Source organism: Pempheris klunzingeri, chromosome 1 (genome assembly GCF_042242105.1).
Source record: "Pempheris klunzingeri isolate RE-2024b chromosome 1, fPemKlu1.hap1, whole genome shotgun sequence".
Lineage (NCBI taxonomy): Eukaryota > Metazoa > Chordata > Actinopteri > Acropomatiformes > Pempheridae > Pempheris > Pempheris klunzingeri.
In genome coordinates, this window is record NC_092012.1 from 12043400 (window position 1) to 12065176 (window position 21777).

The following is a 21777-nucleotide window of genomic DNA, read 5'->3' on the forward strand; positions in this document are numbered from 1 at the left end:
TGGACAAAAGCAAGGTCAATTGTTACTGATAGCAAAAGAAAAGAAAAGAAGAAAATATGCTACTTCCTTGGATGCAAAATATGTTTCTGCTGTAGTCAGCCGTTATCTAATCTATACATGAAGCAATTTCCATGTCTCCAAGATGTTGTACAGTTGTCTGTGGTGTATCTGTGGCTTTTTTTCAATCCTTTGGTCTAGGAAAAAAAAAAGGAAAACAGAGTTTTTGCTGCATGTGAAAAAAAGGCAGTAGATGCTGCCACCTACAGGAGGAAGTACACAGGCTGAATCATTTGTGTAAATGACACAACCAGCAAAATAAAAAAAAATGTGAAAAAAAAACATCAGTACAGAAAACAAAGTCCAGTGCAAAAGAGTTAATACACTTAGTTTTTGTCAAATATAATGTCTTTAAACTGTAATCGAATAAACAGTGTTTCATGTTTTATGTTCGTGTAAATCTGGATTCTTGTGTAACATGTGGGCCCAGTTAAAATTAATTAAATAAATAACTCACTCTGGTTCAGAGTGTTGCTATTTCTTATTTATTTTTTCTCACCTCAGACAGATCCTGCTGATCTTAAATCTGTTTAACCAAATTAAATGAACTAACCTGCATTTCAGTTAAGGATTTTGGTCAATTAGATTATCATCAGGTAAAAATAATCCAGCTGCCTCAAGAACACACGATTAAGGTTTTCAGTCTGCAAATCTGCCTCCATCTGGCCATCTGCTGGACAAATACTGTAGCCACATGTTGAGGCCAAAGATTTGAGATAATTTAGGAGACAAATGAAACATCACATAAAATTCAAAATTGTACCTTAAGAAAAAAAATGACTGACATAAGCATTTCTTTGTTTCTTAGAAACTGTGCTTTCATCAATTCACTTTCAATTTTTTAGATATAGACAAATTGTACATTTAATCTATAATCCTGATGTCCAGTGTAATTGTTGCATCCTCACCCAACTTTATTTAACACTATCCTGATTTTTGGGGCTCAAAGCTTTAGCTTATAAAAATAACTGCAATCACATTCATTCACCGAAGGTTGTTCTATTTGTGTGCCCGTTGGTGTCTCTGGATGAACTATTGAGGGGTACCTTCCACAGTATCTTGTCTGATGGCGGCCTCATGGCAAAAAGTTACACGAGGATCAACTTATCTACTTTGTTCAATGTTGGATAGGATACTTCACTGATACACATGTGCCCCATTCAGAGAGCCAAGACAGACACAAATGTGAAAGAGCAAACGGGTGTAATGGCCTCCCTCCACATTTGCCACACTGAGCATTTATTAGAATATTACTTTATGGATAGTATCATCTATAAACACTATACACCATGTCGCATTCAAGACCCAAATAAAACTTGCTCAGTGAATGTCATTGGTAAATAATTGATCACAGTCCATGCTCCTTCTCTCTGTCCTACAGCCCTCTAGGCTACAACTTGGCTACTAATTACCATGAACACAGTATTGCTACTTCTGATCGGTGAGAGCGGGTTTAAACATTTGCTTTGCATGGCTCCTGCATTCCAAACATATTGCTGGTACCTGGTGCAATGCTTCTCTGCTAGAGGAGAAATTGCCCGTGTCTGCTTGTTAACCTGCCATTCGCAATTTGCCTGGTTAACACAGACAACCCTCACAAAATAGAAGACCGTGCATTTGGTGGCAGAAGCAAAAGCTAGAATAGCCCAGATTATCAAATACAGAGACTTTTTCCTGTTGGCCGTTTGTAAATGAACAAAAAGACCATAAAACAAAGTAATTGTGAATTTTGTCATTCAAACATGGGAAAAATTTGAGACATTAAACCACCCAAAGATTAAAATTTTATTTATTTTTTTTAATGCTTGTTCACATCAACAACATAAAACAATCATATCCAAGGTGCGCTTGTTCATGTGAGCATTTTGTTATATGGAAACAAAATAAGTTTATCCCTGCCATACCTCTGCATTTGTAAAATCCAAGTCCAGCTAAATAAGAACAAACCGCCTCTGTCTCTTTACACACTGGACTGTTTAACAGCTTCAGAGGTGAGCTGTTAACAGTGTGCATAACCTCCTGTCACACCAGACCAGGAAGTGTAATACTTACAGCTGGATGCCGTTTCATCTCAGAATGAGGACTAAAGAAAAAAATAAATATACACACACACACACGTTTGATTGAAATATTGAATTTTAAGTGGATCCTCCTCAGAGTTCACCAAATCCCATTTGAGAAATAGCTGTGAACACAGGTTTTTGTTAAACCTGGAGAGCTTGCTAAAAATAATAAATCCCCCTGCTGGCGGGTGTGTGCGTCAGTCTCTTGAGCTCCAGACTTTCATGCCCTCCGTCATGGCCAAACAGGGCATTTTAAGCAAACGCAGCACTAATCCAATGGCACCTCCAGTTGGGATAGTGTGACTGGAAGGGATCTATGGCCCTAAGGACTGGGAATCCACCAGCAACAGGCTGAATCAACAGAGGATCACTTTGGATCAGTGAGGAGGCTCTGGCAGTGGTCTGCAAACAGCAACAAACTGCACTGGTGTATGGACTTGTTAGTTATATATAGTCCCACCTAAGGAGAGTTTGCTGCTGGTTGGTGTAGCACCTTGTTGCCTTAGCAACATTTGTTTTCCTTGAACAGCAATTTTAAGCAGGAAAAACTGTTGTGTGAAATGAAGGTACATGTCCAACCTCTGAATCATAATCAACATCTTACAATATCGCAAATCAACACATACAATAGTAGCCAAGTTTGCTAAGAGTTAATTTTATTATACTGCATAACATCCCTTTTATTTTTCCCCCTAAAAAGCATTCAAAAACTGATGGTTGCTCCCTCTGCCACGGTAGCTTCTGGCCAATAGAGGGAAACATGCATCTCAATGTGCTGGCAGTGATGAGAAGTACCATGGAGGTAAAAAGCACACTCAAATTATTGCATTCACTCATGTCTAAAAAGAGCTTTTGTCGTCGATGATTTGAGGTCACATCAATTGGAAGAACGCACTTCCCTGCCTTTAAGAGGCTGCGGAGGCCTGTAGTTGTTTTCCATGCGTATCCTCTGATCCTCTTCCTCTCCAGTGAACTGAAGCATTCTAAACTTGCCCAGCTGCATCGGGATGGACAGAAAAACAGAATTTTACCATAATATTTTAGCAAAGAAATTGATTTTTTTTAAATCCATTTTATCATTTTTTGGTTGAACAAGTTCTGTGCCTTTGCTCTAAACTAGTCAAGAATAGTGACTTTATCTGTTTATCGTTAAATTATGTGGAAAACCAAAATCAAGAATACACACAGGCTTTGGCAACACAGACAATAGTTTTGAATAGAATGTTTTCATTGTTGTGTTCTTTCTATACCACTTGTTGACATGAAAAATATTGAATTTTACCAGACTTGCTCTTAAACTGAATGCTGCTTCCAAAACTTAACAGACACATCCCACCCTCATTTTGGTATTTCCCCTTTAGCTCTATGTCTACCATTATGAGGGGAAATGAAAAACAAAATAATACCCTGTTATGCAAGGGCTTTTCCCTGCTGGGTCTCCAAGCAAGCATTTCTCAATTAAAGCCCTGGACCCATCCAGTCATCCATCCGTCAGGATAATCAGCTGGAGGGGATCAAAGGCTTGAGGCCTGGAGTCATAGGTTGTGGGGCCAGTCGCCTAGCTTACACCTCACCCCCAGCTATGCTACACACATGGGTTTACAGACGGATTGTTCATGACTACAGAGGTGCCGCAGTCATTAAAACCCCTGATTCCTCATGTTCAGTCCCGGAGTTACAAATGGAGAATTAGACTAGAAAAAGATCAACAAAGTGTAAGAGTATAATCCACAGGCTGGCAGCAGTCGCCACAGGGCCAGCTCACAGGGGGACCTGGAAGGCATGTGCTGCAGACATCCAGTTAGTCTGCTTAACTTGTCAACAACCTGGGGTTATCAGACCTAAACTTTCTGATTAAATTCAGTCCTAAGAAGAGTGGATAAAAAAAAAACAACAAACAAGTCAACCCTGAACATGGCATCCCCCATGAATGATGCTCAGCCTTGTTCTTGCCTCTAAATATAGCACCAGACTTGGGCCAAATGGTATTTTTCTGGACACGTTACAGCACAAAGGTACCCCCCCCACCACCACCACCCTTTGGTGAAACTTTGCATAATGATTCAGTGATGCTGAACTGTGGGCTGACAAGAGGCAGCAGACAATCAGAGCCTTGTGGAGCAAAGCCTAACATTATGTAGGCCAGGAAACATGGATTTTAGAAACTGCTCTCAAAACATGAAATCAAAGAAATATGGGTGCAGATCATGGACTAATTATTTGAAAGCAATCAGTAATACTAGAGTAGAACATACAAAGGCAGTCAGGAATCAAGAAACTATAATGTTATTGTTTAAAATCACCGTTTTAGATATGAATAGTGACTAGTACTAAAAAGAGAAGCCAACTGTTAAGTGGCGACAGTAACCAGATGTACAGTGTTCCTCATGTTGAATATCTGGCATGTACAGTATTGTGGTCAAATGTTTGCAACACACCTGTTTTTCAGACACTGCGATCGGCTCCTTCAGAACGATCCAGGTGACGCTCTCGTGTAAGGGGGGTGTGGTCAGTGACCCCAGGTAGGTCCAGTAGTGGAGGCTGCTGGGTAGGAGGCACTTGGGGTTGAAACCTTTGAAATCTGAGACACTACCCTGAAATACAAAGAGAACGGCTTTCTTATAACTACAATAATACTGAGAGCAGGTCATAAACCACGAAAACATTCCACGCAATTAAATCTAAATAGTAATTAATCACAGCACTCACCTTAAACTTCACCGTGTACAGAGAGTCCGTTATAGTGTGGAGCCATCTGTGGTCGTCACCCGTCTGCCATAACAGACAAGAATTTGATTTGGGACTTTCATTTCAAATCTTTTTCACTTGCACAAACGCATAATCTACAAAATCTCTAATTTTTTTCCATTATTGTTGAAGTTAAATCAAAAAAGTTGCAGCACTACATAACACTGGTGAAGGAAATGATGATTGTATATGTTTTTAATCACAAAGAAACTGACAAACTTTCATGTTTCTACTCATAACTATAAAACAGCCTGAAGCATTAGGTTTTCATCTATACACAACTGAGGTCACACGCACTTTTGTGACCAATAACTTTTGCCTCTAGCTTCTGATGCAGATTTTTCCTCAGACTCAAATTATGACGCAAAACATAATAGTAATTCAGTTTAGAAAATGGGATGGCACTGAAGAGAATGGCCTTACCTCCAAAAAGATGCCGAGTACAGCGAGGCCGTCGGGAGCGGTTGCCGCCTCCCCAAATGTCTTGTACTTCACGGCATTCCAGTGTACTAGATGAAGCTAGGAGGGGGCAAAAGAAAACAAAAAAGGTAATAAAAAAAAAAAAAAAAAGTTGCTTTTATAGTTCAATAAATCAACTCCAGTCATGCAGACTACATTATAGTCATTCCTGTGCACTGATGATGACCCTGTGCATTTTCCAAATGACTACATCTACATCCTGCTCTCAGCCATGTAAATGAGCGTTAGCTTTATGACTATACCATATGTGGAATTTTTAGCATCAAGGCAGGATTTCTATTTTCTTTCAGAAACAAAACCGCACTACCACATCTACCTTACAAAAAAAAAACTAAGCCAAAAATAGGTTATTCTTTGTTTTGTAATTAGACATTGACATATTCGGATGCCAAACACAGACCTCAGATGCGTAGCCATTTCCTGCAACCGTGTGCTCCGAGCCATAGCAGCCCTTTCCGCCCCAGTGGAAGTGAAACTGTTTCAGTCTGTAGGGGTTGTCGAGAGGGCCTCCCTGAATCACTGTAGAGGAGGATACATTAAAAAAAAAATTAAAAATGTCAGAATTCCCACACACTCATGTTGCTACTCTCTGGGGGTGTTGGACAACCTGCTTTCCAGCACAACACTGCACAGAGCATCCTGTGTGTAGCATCATCCAAACAGCTTAGACAGACACGATGAGTCAACCTGGTAACACCCAGCAGACTTTTTCATTTCTCACTTTCTGTCATTAGAGCTCTGTGTCACACGCTTTAGTCCGACACACAAACGGCCACTCCTGTACTAAATAAAGAAACACAAAAAGTATCTTTAGGTCAACTATCCCATTCACGGCCTTTGTCCCACAAAGAATAAAATAGGAACTTAATGTATGTCATAATGACATTCAGCATATCAGGATAGTACAGACTGGCTCGCACTGCTGTGGTGTGGACAAGTGTAATCTGATTGATATTCATTGTGATGCTGCTGACACCCTTCTGACAAACAGGCCACTCCAGTTCGGGTCAGATTAGCCAGACGTGACTGGCAAAACAGAGCAAACCACTTATCTTGTCCATTGTACAATATAGATGTAGGTTAACCACAAGAGTAATTTGAGCTGCTTAAAGAAAATCTGTATACTACAAAACTGTTCTAGTAACAGCAGTGAATATTAATTATCAGTGAGGTGATTAGTAGATTAGTAGCCACTTAGAACTGATGTGCTGAATCGGTTCATTAAAAGACGAGTGATCATGACGCTCTAAATCCCGACCCTGGTAATGCTAACATTAATGACTGCCTGAGGAAAGAAATGCATTAATCACAGCTATGACTTGAAGCTTGAATCCTACCAAATCCTTATCCTATAATAATATCATGTACAGTTATCAGTTTGAATAACTTTAATAGTCTGCATCAGTCTTAATAAAAACTTTTATTTTATCCTCCTTTTTTCTTCCAAAGCAGCAGTGACACAGAAGGGCGTCATGTGTGACTATATGCATGTGCACACCCAGACAGAGTCACATGTGGCGAAATTCTGAAGAAGTGCATCAGTTTTCCTACAGGCCTCTTTCTTGCTTTCATTTTTTGAGTGATAACTTGCTTGCCCGGTGGAAACTGTCTGAACCAAACAGCCCCATATTTCTGAGTTTATTATTCATGGTAAATGATGGGGTGGCTAACAAGCATCCACCCAGTGATAAAAGCAAACAGGATCATAATAACCAGTGAGATCACCTTAGGCTATTATATCTCCTGTCCAGCAGACGGATACTCATACAGTTAACTGCTGGCTGCACTTTCCTGCAGCGTAATCAGGGGTTTATTTGTACCCTTTGATTATGGGCAGTTATGCACATTGTTTGCACTTTCTAAAAATCAAGGTAATCCCTTCTTTAAAGCATATGTTTACTAGAAGTAAACTTTTGTCACAGATTTCAACTGCATGCAGCTCACGAACAGATAGAGCCAAGATTACCCCCTGAACTGTGTCCTCTGTCAATAAGTGCAAGGCGGTCAATAATCTTATAATACGATCAAAGGTCACGTCGTATTGACGCCTTTAGTCCCTGCAAAGAATCACATTTCCGTTGAAGTTGGAAGTAAATGCAGACAAAAGGCCACAGTTTCCTCACCTGAACGGTCATCCGAATCATCAAACTCCACAACTACAGAGTGTCCGTTGTTGCAAACGTTGATGGAGGTACACTGATCGTAGTTTAAGACCATCGGGCTCATGCTGGGGTCATGCGAAGCCTGCTGGGGGACGATGTCAATGGGAGACTGCCGGTCCCCCTCAGCAATGGGGAAGTTTTTGTGCCATACAGAAGGACCTTACCACATAAGAAAACAGGGCAAACAGAACATTTTTACAGCCTCGGTTATGCCTGCAGCTTTGAGTGTGGAGTCATGATCAATGCACCTTCAACAAAAAAAATAAATAAAGCTTTAGTTTAATAAAGCCACAGTAAACAACTAACAGGTCAACTGCTCTGTGTCCCCATGCGACAACTAAGAAGTGGGACGGTCAGGAAATTAAGACCCCAACAATCAAAAAGAAATCAGTGAAATTTGTCTCATCCACAAACATTACAGCACCGTAAAGAGCAACTTAAAAACACACACTGCACTGATGCAAGGCAGTGTCTCTCACACTGCAGCCTGGTGCAAATCAAGGGGAAAGTCATGTTAAGGTGACAGCAGTCATCCCTTTAGGCATGCGGCTAATCTCGCATTAACAGCGTAACACTCCTGCACGTTACTCCCACTGGATAAAACACGCGATCCCCCCCCCCCAGTTAAAGGAAATAACAGTAAACATTTATTATAGGACAGAGGGTTAATTGCCCTGATGATGGGTTGGAGAGCAGTAAAAGGCAGCACCGGGGGGGGGGATGCAGGGGAGCTCTTACCGTCCTCTTTTCCGTATCCCCAGAGTTTCCCTGTCATTGTCCCCGTTTGTGGATCCAAGTCTCTCCAGACTGTCGCTATCTGGCTCCTGTGCGCACGTGGCGGGCGGACGCGGACATCAGTCGGTGCTGCTATTGATGAGGTTTATGTAGTGGCCAAAGGGGAAGGGCAATTAGCCCCTTTCTTGACACGCCCCTTCACGCCCACACACACACACACACACACACACACACACACACACACACACACACACACACACAGAGTCCACCTGTCCTGGGTTTTAAAGCTTATCTTGTCTAAAGTAAAGCATTAGTTAAATCCTCTTGGGATTTAATGATTTAACGATTATATTACACCATACTTGGTGTCGGTGTAAATAAATGATCATGAGTGATGAGCCATTTTATATGATTATGATCTGTGTTTCATGAGGAGTGTCTTTAGAAAAAAATCATCAATACTGCCCAACGTGGATTACAAAAAAAAAAGAAGATGTCTTTACCCTTCAGAGAGAGAAGCTACACCTGCATGTGTGATGAGCCTAGAAACAAACATAATCTGAAACATGATCTGCTTTACAAGTGCTTGGAATTAAGCACAAATTAAGCTTTGTGCTGCTTGAATTCTTTTATCACACCGTTTATATCTTTTATAATAATAATAATAATAATAATAATAATAAATAGTATTAATTCTTCTTTGTCAGTTTGATTGAGAAGATACAGACGATGGATCGATTCATTATATTGATTTGACTGATGATGTTGTTGTTTTACTGTCAACGTCTTAAATAAAGCACTTTGATTTACCCTGTGTATGAAATACACTGTACATTTGCCCTGTATTGGCGTGTTGTTAGACCAGTGTGAACAAGCTGAAACAAATGAAAGAAATTGATGATAATTTCAGTGATGACTGAATGTTGAATATAAATTATATGATTAGATGTTGGTTGTTAGTGTTGTTAAGATGAAATTAGTAACTGACATCACTTTGGGCTTTAGGAAATGTTTATTTTCCGACATTCATCTAGATCATCAAATGAACCTGTTTATTTAAAAAATGATTAATCAGTTATGTAAATAATTGTTAATGGCTCACTTACAGTGTGGTCCAATGGTGGAATTATTATCATATTCACTACATTGCCCATGGATATATTGAATTCTAGATATTAAAGAACCACTTCATAATAAAAATGCATGTATTACCTGCAGTTACCACAACTTCTCAGCCTCAGCTCCTCACCTTCATCCTGGCTATTGACTGCACACGAAGGGACCCTCTCTAACCTCTTTACTGACATGATATATTCATGACATTTCAACAACACCTTCCTCCAGTCCAGGTCTCTTTGTGCGCGTGTTTGTGTCGAAAGTGCGCATCTGAATCTTCGCGCAGCCACGTGACGAATCTGACGATGAGGAAGTAAAAATGCGTTTACAACGTCAGACGTCACTCATTCGAAAAAGATGGCCGCCACCAAAGCATCTAAAGAGCAGAAATACGACAGACAACTCAGGTAAGCTGAACCTAATGCGTACATTAAAAAAAAACCAACTAATATCCCTTTATTTTAATGTTCCGTGTGTTTCATAAAAGAGGTCACAGCAGAGACGCTGGTGAGGCAGGAGTGCTAATGTTAGCTAGCGTTAGCTTCCTGTGTCCAGTACAGTTAAAACAGCATCGCACAGCTAACCCAGTAGCTGTGAGGTCCATCAGATGTGCTGCTTTGGTTTTCTTTTTGGTGTTTGCTTGGTCATCAAAACAACCAGCCCGATTACAGACAGCCGCCTCCTTGGCATAATTTATACTGGCTGCCATTGATGGTTAACCAGTGTAATAATAACGCTACAGGGCAGTCAGTGTAATTGAGGCTCTCATCCTTACAAAGTGGTTGACTATGATTGAGGATGAACTGTGTCACTAGATGGCAACACTTGTGCACGTTATGTTTTCAGACTGTGGGGAGACCATGGTCAGGAAGCACTGGAGAATGCACACGTTTGTCTCATCAACGCCACAGCGACAGGGACAGAGATCCTGAAGAACCTGGTGCTCCCAGGTAAACAGCTGTGGCTCTGTGTTGGTGGTGATGATGATGATGATGATGCTGCAGATCAACATCAGAAAGCATCCTCTGATTGAAATAACTGATCTCTTTGTCAGGCATTGGAGCATTCACCATAGTCGACGGTCACACGGTTTCTGGAGAAGATGTTGGAAACAAGTAAGGCAGCACTTTTTTTTTGTTTTGTAAGTTGGACTAAGTTTGAAATGATATGCGTTAGTTTTACATGTGGCATCATGGTGGACGTCTTGATCTTGTCTTGCAGCTTTTTCCTTAGCAACAACAGCATCGGGAAGGTATGCTTTAATTGCAGAATTAATATATATATTTATTTCACACAAGCTGTAATTTTTCTCACCTGCTCCCTATATCTGCAGCTCTCCACTTTATTCTGTTTACTTGTTTATATGAGCCCTGACCTTAGTTGTTTTTTTTTTTTGTTACAGAACAGAGCGCAGGCTGCCACTGAGCTGCTACAAGAACTGAACAGTGATGTCTCTGGAAACTTTGTAGAGGAGGTTGGCACCATATCACAGCTGTTTTCACAATGTGGAATGTTTCAGTAGTAAATGCACAAATCTTTAATATATGATAACAATAAGAATATTTGCATCACAGTAAAGCACATTAAAACAATGAAAAATGCTTTGCCACATTAAAAAGACATAGCTAGGGCAGATGTGGGCTATGCAGATGTAAATGTGGGCTTATGAATACAACATATACTGTGTAAATGTATTGATCAGTATCATTGCTCCGATAGTGACAGAGATCCCTTTTGTGTTTTCTGTTACTCCTGCAGAGTCCTGACAAGCTTCTGGACAACAATCCAGAGTTTTTCCACAGGTTTACCATAGTCATTGGTGTCCATTTGCCAGAAAGGTATGCAATGTAATTCCTCTTTACCCTCACATATTAAACTAACTAAATAGTTAATGAGGAATTATATACAAAGCTATAGTATGCTGTCCAATCTTCTTGCAGTCAATTATGGATGGAGCTTTTAGCACTGTGATTGATTTTAAAGTCAAAGCCATGGACAGCACTCTGATCAGAATTCTAATGTTGTCACACGGACATTTCAGAAAAAAAGGCCCTTCTTCGTGCGTGTGTTCTGGCAATGTCACAATAAATATACACCGGTAGGGTTAATCTTAGACCAGACAACGGCCTGCACAACAAACCCCCAAAACCCCAAAAGAAAAGGAAGTGTGTGTCTGTCAGAGAGAGTCCTCATGCACTTGATGGTTTGACAGTGGGACAGCCCTGAACCTGAAAGATCTGTGAGTGTGGATATTGGGGTTGGACCTCTGTGTCTGAGCTTGTGGTTCCCCCTCTTGGGGTGTGTTTGTCGGGCTGGTCACGGCCACCATAATTAACCCAACCTGTTCATATTTGTTGTGATATTGCTAAGACGCAGGCTGAAGAAGGACGTCTTGCCCGAAATGTCTGTTCGGAAACGTTGAAATTCTGATCAGAGTGCTGTTCTTGTCTTCCTTTTTTATTTACTACATCAAGGATACAACACCTGGCCTTGAAATTTTAAGTATGACATGAGGGTGTTTTGGCTTATATTTCATGGGCTTCATTTAAAAAAAAAATATATGATGAAGCAACTTTTTATGCTTAAAGAATGTTTGCCTACATCTGCTGCAAGTGCAGGAGCATTCCCTGTGTTTCAAATAATGAGCTTCGTATGATATGAGCAGCCACTGATTTAGCCAAAGACTGCAAAAGAAGTTTCTCTTCACTTCTCATAATTGGCAAAGAAATGTATACCTTTCTAATCTTATAGAAACTGTTTATATCTTTTTTGCAAACGTTTTTTTTAATTAATTGTTTTATTTTCCATCCAACTAACTCAAATTTTCTCTAAAATTCAACAGCACATGTTTGAGGCTAGGCTCAGTTCTCTGGAGTGCGTCTGTACCTTTCTTAGTTTGTAAAACCTACGGCCTGATCGGCTACATGAGACTAGTGGTGCAGGAGCATACAGGTTAGTTACTCAGCATTTAACTTTGATTCCACTTGGTTTCTTATCATGATGCTTAAACACATGTATATCATTTAATTGATATATGAATTGTCTTTTAATATTATATCTATACATGTTTAACCCTTCAGAGTCTGGGGTAAAACAGCGTTTTTTACTATTTTTCATTTTACCTTTGTGTTTCCCATTAAAACTGCTTAGCTTGCCTTTCTTTGTGTCTTTCTTTTCAGCACAACCTCACCTATGTGATTCTACAAGTATTTATTTATTTTGACATAATATATGGACACACTGTATGTAAAAGTGCAAAAGAAACACAAAATCCGAGTAGGAACTAGTTGGATCTTTGGAGGAGCGGGGGTCTGCGCGGACACCTCCTCTCATTCGTCTTCACGCGCAGCATCCACTTCATCCTCTGAAAAGAGTCTTCCTCAGAATCAGAACGTTCTTCCCCAGATTCAGCATCTTCTAACTCGTAGAAGAGCTGTAGTGCGCGACTTCGGCTCTTCATAAATTTAGTCTTAATAGGCCAATCGACAAAATTCAAACACTTGTAAAAAGTTTGAAGTGTCCGCTTTCCAACAGTCTTTGAATTGAGCACCTGCGTGCTTGTGTCACAGCTTTACGTTTTCAAACGTGCGACATGTGACTTTGACGCCGTGTGGCGGTCCTAGACTCCGAAGGGTTAATGCTTTCAGTTCACAGTGGGGCACTACTGTGATGAATGTCATAAATAAGCATTTATAGAATTAAATAATTACATGAGATTATTGAAATCTTGTATCCGTGCTTTTTTGTTTTTGATTTCACTGTGGCTTTATAATTTGAGACTTTTTAAATATATATTAACATTTTACCGTTTCTCTCCTCAGTGATTGAATCTCACCCAGACAATGCCTTGGAGGACCTGAGGTTAGACCAGCCTTTTGCTGAATTCAAGAACCACATTCAGTCCTATGATCTTGACAGCATGGACAAGAAGGTGTGTACTTTTATGTATGCACAATAGTCAGTGTAAACTGTGCCATTTTTACACAGCTGATAATGCTCCTTTCCATTCTTGATTTTAATCTGTAGGATCACAGTCACACACCGTGGATTATCGTAGTCGCTAAATACCTGGAGAAGTGGCTCAGTGAGGTTGAGTACTTTTTCTGTGGCCTTCCTGGTGCTGAGATGTCTGGCAAATATTCCATCACTGATATTTATTGTGTTTTCGTTAGTGTTGCTGTACAATAAAATATCACTCTTCCTTTGTCGTTGTAGCACAACTGTCAGCTACCAAAAAATTACAAGGAGAAAGAGGCCTTCAGGCAGATTATTCGGGACGGTATGTGTGGACCTGTGGAGTGTAGTTACCTATAAGCTCTGACTTTGCTCAAATTTATCTGTGATTCGTTGTTATTTTCTGTTCCTTTAGGGATCCTGAAGAATGAGAACGGTGTCCCAGAGGATGAAGAAAACTTTGAGGAAGCTATTAAGAATGTCAATACTGCTTTAAACCCAACCAAGGTACCAGATTTCAAGTACTTTTAGGATATTTTAAGGGTCATCAGTCTGTTTTCTACAGTGTCTAGTGTGACTCTTCTCGTAATGTGTCTTGTTTCTGCAGGTTCCTAGTGTTGTCGAAGACCTCTTCAATAGTGAGCAGTGTAACAACATCACATCGCAGGTTCTAAGACCATTCTGATTATTAGTTTAATAGTTTCATATCATAAATTCAAATATGTGGTTATTGAGATTATTGCTCTTTTTTGTGTGTGTGTATCAGAGTCTGTCTTTCTGGGTGACGCTGCGAGCTGTCAAGGAATTTGTTCTCAAAGAAGGCAATGGAAGCCTGCCCGTACGGGGAACCATCCCAGATATGATCGCAGACTCACAGAAGTTTATTAACCTTCAAAATGTGTAAGCGTGGAATACAAGGCTGATACATTTGTAGGGAACACTAGAGCATCATAAAAGTACTTTTAAAGTTAAAAAAAACAGTAAATCCAGTTCTATATTTCTCCTTCTAACGGTGCACGATTGAATAATGTTGTCATGTTTTTGTTTTATTGGTGTTTTCAGATACAGGGAAAAGGCCATGCAGGATGCAGCAGCTGTTTCCAAGCATGTAGAATGTCTGTTGCAGTCTGTTGGAAAGGTGTGTTATAAACCTCTGCACTCACTGAACCACTCTAAAACCCACGGGGACAATATTGCTGTTGTCACAACTATGAAATGTTAATAATTAGCTTAAATACAGAGCAATCGATCCAGCAAACCGTGGACAAGAGAAAATATTGGACATGCTCCACAAAAAAGTGGCTAAATGATATGCATGCATCAAAAATGCATTGCTAGATCTTGCAGCTACTGGTTGTAGTTGTTTCAGATGGAAATCAGGTTTTCCATCCCAGTGTCCTCACAGCAGCTTTTGAGTCAGTCTTGCACGCAGCCATAGTAGGATTTAATTATAATGGGATTAATAGGTTTTGCTCAGCATTGTTCACTAAACGGGTGAACACTTGAAATGAATTTCACTAAAAATGGATTTCTACTGTATTAAACTTTTCCTTTTCCTTTCCACTAGCCACCAGAGAGCATCTCTGAAAAGGATATCAAACTGTTCTGTGAGTAATCCTTTTCCTCACCCTCACATTTTTCTATTCAGTTGGTACACTTACATGCACTCACATTTTTCAACGGGGTTTCATTATGTCACAACTTGAAGTACATTTTCAAATGAGTTATGTAATGCCTGGAAATTGGTTAAAATGTCTGTACTTCAAATATGCAGCCTTTAATTACAGTACCTGATCTAATTATTGATGCTAATTAATGTGCTTTCCATGTAAACATCCTATCTAGGTATCACATGTACTGCGTGAATGTAAACATCCGGGCATTCATCGGTTAAATTTTATTAACTAATTTAGCTGCTATTGAAGGCACAATGTCCGTCATGTGTCGCCGTCATGCAGCCGCGCTTCCTTCTCCGACCCGAGAAGCTTTCATTTCTCTGAGCGTGGCTGCTGTTAAGATTTGTAATGCTGTCGCTGCATGTTCCTTCACTACTCAGTCTGCGCACAAGTGTAGCATGATCTGCTCTATTGCTGCACCTGCAATACGTTCACTCCTAACTGTATTTGTGTCGGTGTCTAGGTAAGAATTCCTCCTTTCTGAGGGTGGTGTGCTGTCGATCTCTGGCTGAAGAATATAGTGTGGATACAGTAAATAAGGATGAAATCAGTAAGTTGGAAATGTGTTTCCTTTCTGATTGAACCCAAGCACCTTCTCTTCTCCTCTGGTAAGTTTAAAGCACATCCACCTATTAACGATAGCTGTTGTGCCCTCAGCCTCATGCATGGACAATCCAGATAGCGAGATGGTTTTCTACCTCATGATTCGCGCTGTGGATCGCTTCTATCAGCAGCACTCCCGCTACCCAGGTATGATCAAGGTTTAACGGATTTAACGGAACTCTACAATATCAAATAGTTTTTGTTGTAAGTTGCACATTTTTGTTTACAAGAGGGGACCAACTCGTGCAATCTATAGGGAAGGAAAGTAAAAGCATCAGATGTTTTGACGAGCGGATCGATGTTGATGCGGCCACTCACTAGTAAAGTAGCTGCTGGAATTTTAAAACGTGTGCAACCTGCAGGCACGTAGAGAAATAAAACAATTATTTCTCGCCATGCTGTAAACACGATGGGCTGTTTGGACTCTGCTGAACTGTGTAGATCTGATGCCTTTTTATACCGAAGTAAAACAATTTAATTTGTGTTCCTTTCTTGTTGTTCGTCTCTTCCCACGTGTCCTTGCTTACCAGGAGTTTATAACTACCAGGTGGAGGAGGACATCAGCAAACTGAAGCTCTGTGTGAACAGCTTACTGCAGGAGTACAGCCTCAACGTCAACATCAAAGACGATTACATCCATGAGTTGTAAGTCACTGCTGATTGTACGGATTTACTTATAGTGGTGATCGTTGAAGACTGTGCCATATAATTAACTTTTTGTCTTTTTTTCATAACCTTCAGCTGTCGATACGGCGCAGCAGAGCCACACACAGTCGCTGCATTTTTGGGAGGTAATGTTTTATGTTTTAGCTCCCTTCAGACACGGATTGAGAACCTAATAGACAGCATGCCCCACCCGTACAGTGCTAATATCCAAGGTGTGTGTTTTGTTTTTTTTCTTTTTCTTCAGGATCTGCTGCTCAGGAGGCCATCAAGATCATCAGCCACCAATTCGTTCCCTTCAGCAACACTTTCATTTACAACGCAATGTCACAGACTTCAGCGACCTTGCAGTTGTGAATACAGTTACTGAACCTGCGTTTGCTTACAGAAATATCAGAAACTAGAGCAAGATCAAAAGAGGCATTTGCCACCTTGTTTTAATAAATCTAAACTGTAAAATGCACATCAGTCAAAATTGCTTTATCACGTAAACCTAAAAATGCTTCCAATGCAGACGATCAAAGGTCTGGATTCTTTAGATCAACCGTAGAGCCTTGCCTTCGTATTTAAAGCTCTTCAAGGGGAAAAAATCGACAAAGCACTCAAAGGGGATTTCACTTCAGATTTTTAATTTTTTTTTTTTTTTTGTGGCTCAGTAAACATAGCTGGTAAATAAAACTAGGAAATTGAACATTTTCATGTAATATTTGAATCTGGGATTCACATTTCTGGAAGACATATTACAATGTAGCAGCACTTTGTATACTTAAGTCACAACTGGCTCTTATTATGTTGTTTGGAACAAGATGGAAGATTTTTTTGTTTAAAAGAAAAAAGGGGGGGGTGAGATTAACATGTATGTAGTGTTAAACTCATTTATTGCTATAAAAATGTTCAATATTTTACCCGAATTTGTTTATTTTTATGTCAAAAATGAAGCTGACACATTCAGCACTACATTTTGCAGTGTGCAAAAAATAATTTGCCCCCAGTTCATCTGCCAACTGTTGGGTTTGTGCGATTTATCGTGTGTTCAAATACAGTCTGGTAAACGCTTTGAGTTAAGCGGCCTGGCTTGTTGACTTGTTTATTAGTTGAAACAAGGATTACAGTTATTTAGCCTGAATAAATGTTTGATGACAAGCATGTGAGCTTGGTGAGAGGCCTGTAATGTGACTTGCCCCCTGGCAGGATTCACATGCAACCCAGGTTAGGATGAGTTATTTTTTTTTTTTTCCCTTTTTGGTGGGGGTTGGTTTATCTAACACTAGAGGGCACCCTAGTTTACTGTTCAATGGTTCAACATGTAGTTCCAAGTTTATTTAACATCCCTGTTCATTTACGGATTTCTAAATGCCGACCATTAGGTACAGGCTGCAGTTTACGTAATCAGCTGTAGGGTGTTAACAGAAAACTCTCAGTGTTAATTATTCACCAGTGTCATTTGTCTGAAGCTCTGTCTGAGGTGCTCTGAAAAGTAGAGAACACTGGTCTTCATAATGAGTATTATCTAATATGCAGCAGAGCTCTGTTAGAGAGCTGTGCTATGAGGGTCATTGTGATGTAACAGTTGGGCAGGGTGAAGTTTTTCATTTGTTTTTTTGTTTTTTTTTTCTCAGACTTTGGCAGAATGGAAATTTGCCCTCAGCAGATCTTTTCCATGTAAGACTCCATCCACTACCCCCCCAGCTCTCCCCATGCAGCGATCTGTCTCTCTCTCACGCACACACACACACCCTCTGTCTCCCTCTGTCTGAGAAGGATAGAGCAGGTTGCCAAGAGGTACTCTGGCCATTTCCTAAATGAAGATTTCGTTCAGTGCCTAAAAGATTATCATGTGTCCATCCATCCACCCACTGCCTCTTAAGATGATCATGTGGTAGCAGTGCCAGGTTGGTTAGGCCCAACCACACAGTTTTTCGGTTTTGGAAAGTTAGTAGTTGTTAGTTGTTGAATCTCTGACTAAAAAAAAAAAAAAAAAAAAAGCCCTCAGGCAAATTATGTACATAAAGTCACTGTTACCACTGTTGTGTGGCTCAAGGCCACTTTCTCTGTTATCCCAGTTCTGCCTGTATGTCCACCTCTTAAATAAAGACAATACTGAGGGAGTAGAGTTTCCTGTAAGACAAACTAAACATTTACATTACCTGAACAATGTGTGCTGTTGGTCATGCTATCCCTTAGCTGCATTGAACTTCTATGAGAGAGTATCTTTAGTTACATCCTTGCCATGTCGAAGCAAAGTAAATCATCACTGGTTTTAAAGACCATTACATCTCTGCGGTTCTCTCCAACTATGAGACTTGCAGATACTTCAGAGGGGACGCAAGGTCACAGTTGTCGGCTGTGTCAACATCCTAACGTGTAACGTTCAGTGCTGACAGTTTTAAACGCACCAGGAAGGCTCCGGTTATTGCATTGTATCTGCTTCATACTATCAGAGTCCTGACAGTAGCTGGTGTGTCTCCGTAACCTAACGCCCACACTCCAGTAAGGATAGTTACTGACAAGAGATAACAGAGAAACAAGCAGGCCTAGGAGACCCTTTTTGTAACACAACCATTTTTGGTACTGAACACGTGTTCATAAAGTTTTTTTTTCTTTGTTTGTTTTTTTATGGCTTTTCTTTCCTACTTAATGTGCTCATGTTTTATTTCTGTGAATCTGTCACATACTAAACTGATCTTTGCTTGGTCAGCTTCATGACTATTGCATGACTGCGGATCATGAGTTGGCCATGTCAGGACTTAAAAAGCACACATCCACTACACACTGCATGCTGCAGTACCATGAGCAAGCAACACAGTCTGCAGCAGAGCTGGAGGTTTTGAAAGACTGTAGCTGAACATCAATCACTGACAGTTCCAGTGATAAAATGTAGTGTTAAGTGTGGCATAAGGAGAGAAAAGATATCAAGTCAGCAAACTCACTCAGTAATGCCACTTACACGGCATCTACTGTATCTAAAGTTTGCTAATATTAGCCACAAGCTAGTGGTCATGTCACACAATGAAAGACTATTATTATTAAATTGTATTTATTATTTAGGAGCTTTTCATTTGTAAGAGAAATTAAAAATGCTCCTCTTTTTCAAAAGTTTCAAATTATAGATTTTTTTTGCCACTAGGGGGCAGCAGAAACAAGTTGTGAACATAGCATTGATACATAACCTTTTAAGTTGATATAATGAACTTGTTAGCAATCAGTTGCCTATTTAGACATTCTGAAGTTATGAATGAACATTATTTTTCATTTGAGATCGTGCCTGTCTGGGGATTTTAGCCTCATAAACAGGTGACAACTCTACATATAATGTCTAGATGTAGTTAAGAAATTTGTTTTATCATGAAATTCGAGTGAAAATGCTGCCAATATTTTAAAAAAATCTCCCTTTCCACACTTCCATGGGCACATCTGTCCTTCCTCCGCTGATGCTGCCATGCAACTGCTTTATCTTAAAGCCACAGGAGAGGCTCGACAATGGATATGTGTGTGTGTGTGTGTGTGGTTGGACCAGTGTGGAGGAGGGGTTGGTCGTTAATGCTAAAATCAATCAGTAAATCAGAAGCGCAGCCTGCAGAAGGGCCACACTGCCAGCGATGATTCTTGCTGGAAGCTTCGAGCAATAAAGGGAGAGAAAAGGGGGAGGGAAGTGGATGAGTCATCTTAGGGAAATGAAGGTAACTGCACAGTAAAGGTGGCAGATTGGTGGTTGTATCTCCCACAAGGATTAGGGTTGTATCATGTCCCTTTGTCACACCCTGTCATCTGGATAAAAGGGTGCATTTTAAAAACACGTCATGAACAGTGTCGGAGAGAGAGTACTGAAGGCAGTCGGAGGCGAAGGCATGCAGAGGTTGAGGGTGATGTCTTCTGATGGCTCATGGCTGTTAGTTTGAACCATTTACCTGGCTGGGATCCAGCTAGTTCACCTCTTCATGAGGCCCAGGCTGAATTAAAACCGGCCTGCTAGAGCAGAGTGGAGCATTCAGTGTGTTTGCTGGGAGACTGCGGGAGGCCGGCATACTTTAAACCTCTCAGGGGTCTGCTGAGGGCCTCTCCATTCTTCCTACAAACAGATGGGGCTGTGACGGAGGAATGTACAATACATACAGACCATTGTGGAATAAAGGAAGGACATGAACAATGCAACAGCAACAGTTTGGTTTCCTTGTCACCAAGATTTAAATGCTGGTACTAAGGACTATAAAACCATCTACAGTAAAAGCATAGAAATGATAAAATGCACATATTACTGAGTGAGTGAGAATTTAAGTACTAGATTAGTATTTAGAAATGAATTAACACCACTGTACATGTGCTGTTGATAGGAAATTAAATGTCTGTTCATTGCAGCTGGTTACAAGTGGTCTATAGGCTCTGTGATATGTACTGTACACTTACCAGCAGTGCAGTTTAAGTCAGACAAACTCTATGAAGGTGGAGCTGTCCTGGCTGCCAGGCCTTAATGGTTATATGCTTTCCAGATGCGATGTTAATGAGTTCATGTAACACACAGACTCATAGGACAGTTGGTATCCAATCCGCTGATAGAGGAGGAGCTATAAACATGGCCTGTGCCAAAACTGGAAGGTATTTGGAGACCAATCCACATCTCTTTTATGAAATGTAATATATATGCATGCACGCAATCATAGAGGAAGCACAAAGGGGTGTGTCTGTGCTGCTTTCCCAGCTGAGCAAAACCAACTCGCAGCCTACAGTGGGCTCAGATCACTTAAGCCTGGATTGTTGACAAAAACCTCTTTGTGGCAACGTCAGTAATGGTTTAGAAAGTTGTAAATCTGTACACTGTATAATTGATTCCAGGAGACTCAGCGTATTGTCATCTAAATATTCTGCTTTTGAAAGACTTGGTTGATTGTGAGTCAAGTGGAGCTGAGAAAACAAGTCATATTTTGTTACAGTCATCTAAATTGAATCCAGATAATAATTGATATTAATAAAAACAGGCGTTGTCAGACAATATGTGAGTCCGAATGTGATTAACTTTTTGTAGATATGTACGTCATGTACAAAATGCAGAAAGCTGGGACAACTGGAAACATCGTAACAAAAGTACTTCAACATAAGTAATGTTGTTAGTAATTAGTAATACCAGTGCTTTTCCTGCCATGACAAGTCTGAATTGAAAAAAGGTCTAATTACATCAAATTTCAACTGCATTATGCCCTAAACGTTACATTTATTCAACAATATCTTTTGGGGTCTTACACCTCCTTACACACACTTTAGTTAGCCATCCTCTGATTCAGGGCGACGTCGGTGGGGGCCGGGGTTAATTGGCTTATTGCCCGCACACATCTACCATCTATTCATCTAGATTCATGTTCCATTAGCAGCAAGTCCTTTAGAGAGTCTGGAAGTCGGTATCTCCAGATGGGGTCAGATATTCACCCCCCCCCTCCTCCTGCGAAACCTGGGTGTCACATTACACTCCCCTATATGCACACTTACAGGCACACACACATCATTGCATCCACACAATATGCCATCGGG

At 40.4% G+C, this 21777-nt stretch overlaps 2 protein-coding genes across 2 annotated transcripts; one reads left to right on the forward strand and one right to left on the reverse strand.

Moving 5' to 3' along the window:
* Positions 1 to 2749: 2749 nt before the first annotated feature.
* ca7 (carbonic anhydrase VII) lies at positions 2750 to 8362 on the reverse strand. The gene is made up of 7 exons (XM_070827898.1): positions 8249 to 8362; positions 7472 to 7669; positions 5749 to 5867; positions 5292 to 5387; positions 4830 to 4892; positions 4559 to 4714; positions 2750 to 3117 (listed from the first exon to the last, which is right to left on the reverse strand). The coding sequence occupies exons 1-7, from the start codon at positions 8283 to 8285 to the stop codon at positions 2998 to 3000; spliced, it is 789 nt and encodes a 262-aa protein (XP_070683999.1). The 5' UTR covers positions 8286 to 8362; the 3' UTR covers positions 2750 to 2997.
* A 1356-nt stretch (positions 8363 to 9718) lies between these two features.
* Positions 9719 to 17088, forward strand: nae1 (nedd8 activating enzyme E1 subunit 1). Its single transcript, XM_070828014.1, has 20 exons — positions 9719 to 9768; positions 10208 to 10311; positions 10416 to 10476; positions 10583 to 10613; positions 10764 to 10835; positions 11120 to 11199; positions 12204 to 12313; positions 13183 to 13292; positions 13388 to 13450; positions 13577 to 13640; positions 13731 to 13822; positions 13923 to 13982; positions 14082 to 14215; positions 14378 to 14453; positions 14883 to 14922; positions 15455 to 15541; positions 15649 to 15741; positions 16125 to 16239; positions 16336 to 16385; positions 16505 to 17088. Exons 1-20 carry the CDS (start codon positions 9719 to 9721, stop codon positions 16612 to 16614), a joined length of 1602 nt encoding a protein of 533 aa, XP_070684115.1. The 3' UTR covers positions 16615 to 17088.
* The last annotated feature ends 4689 nt before the right edge of the window (positions 17089 to 21777 follow it).

Excerpts from the sequence above, each read along its gene's own strand:
- ca7 (XM_070827898.1), bottom strand. The coding sequence starts at position 8,285 with ATGACAGGGAAACTCTGGGGATACGGAAAAGAGGACG. Across the intron at positions 5,388-5,748 it reads GAAATGGCTACGCATCTGAG|CTTCATCTAGTACACTGGAA; the intron begins GTCTGTGTTTGG and ends GCCCCCTCCTAG. Across the intron at positions 4,715-4,829 it reads TGTACACGGTGAAGTTTAAG|GGTAGTGTCTCAGATTTCAA; the intron begins GTGAGTGCTGTG and ends TTTGTATTTCAG.
- nae1 (XM_070828014.1), top strand. The coding sequence starts at position 9,719 with ATGGCCGCCACCAAAGCATCTAAAGAGCAGAAATACGACAGACAACTC. Across the intron at positions 13,293-13,387 it reads TTGACAGCATGGACAAGAAG|GATCACAGTCACACACCGTG; the intron begins GTGTGTACTTTT and ends TTTAATCTGTAG. Across the intron at positions 14,923-15,454 it reads AAAGGATATCAAACTGTTCT|GTAAGAATTCCTCCTTTCTG; the intron begins GTGAGTAATCCT and ends GTCGGTGTCTAG.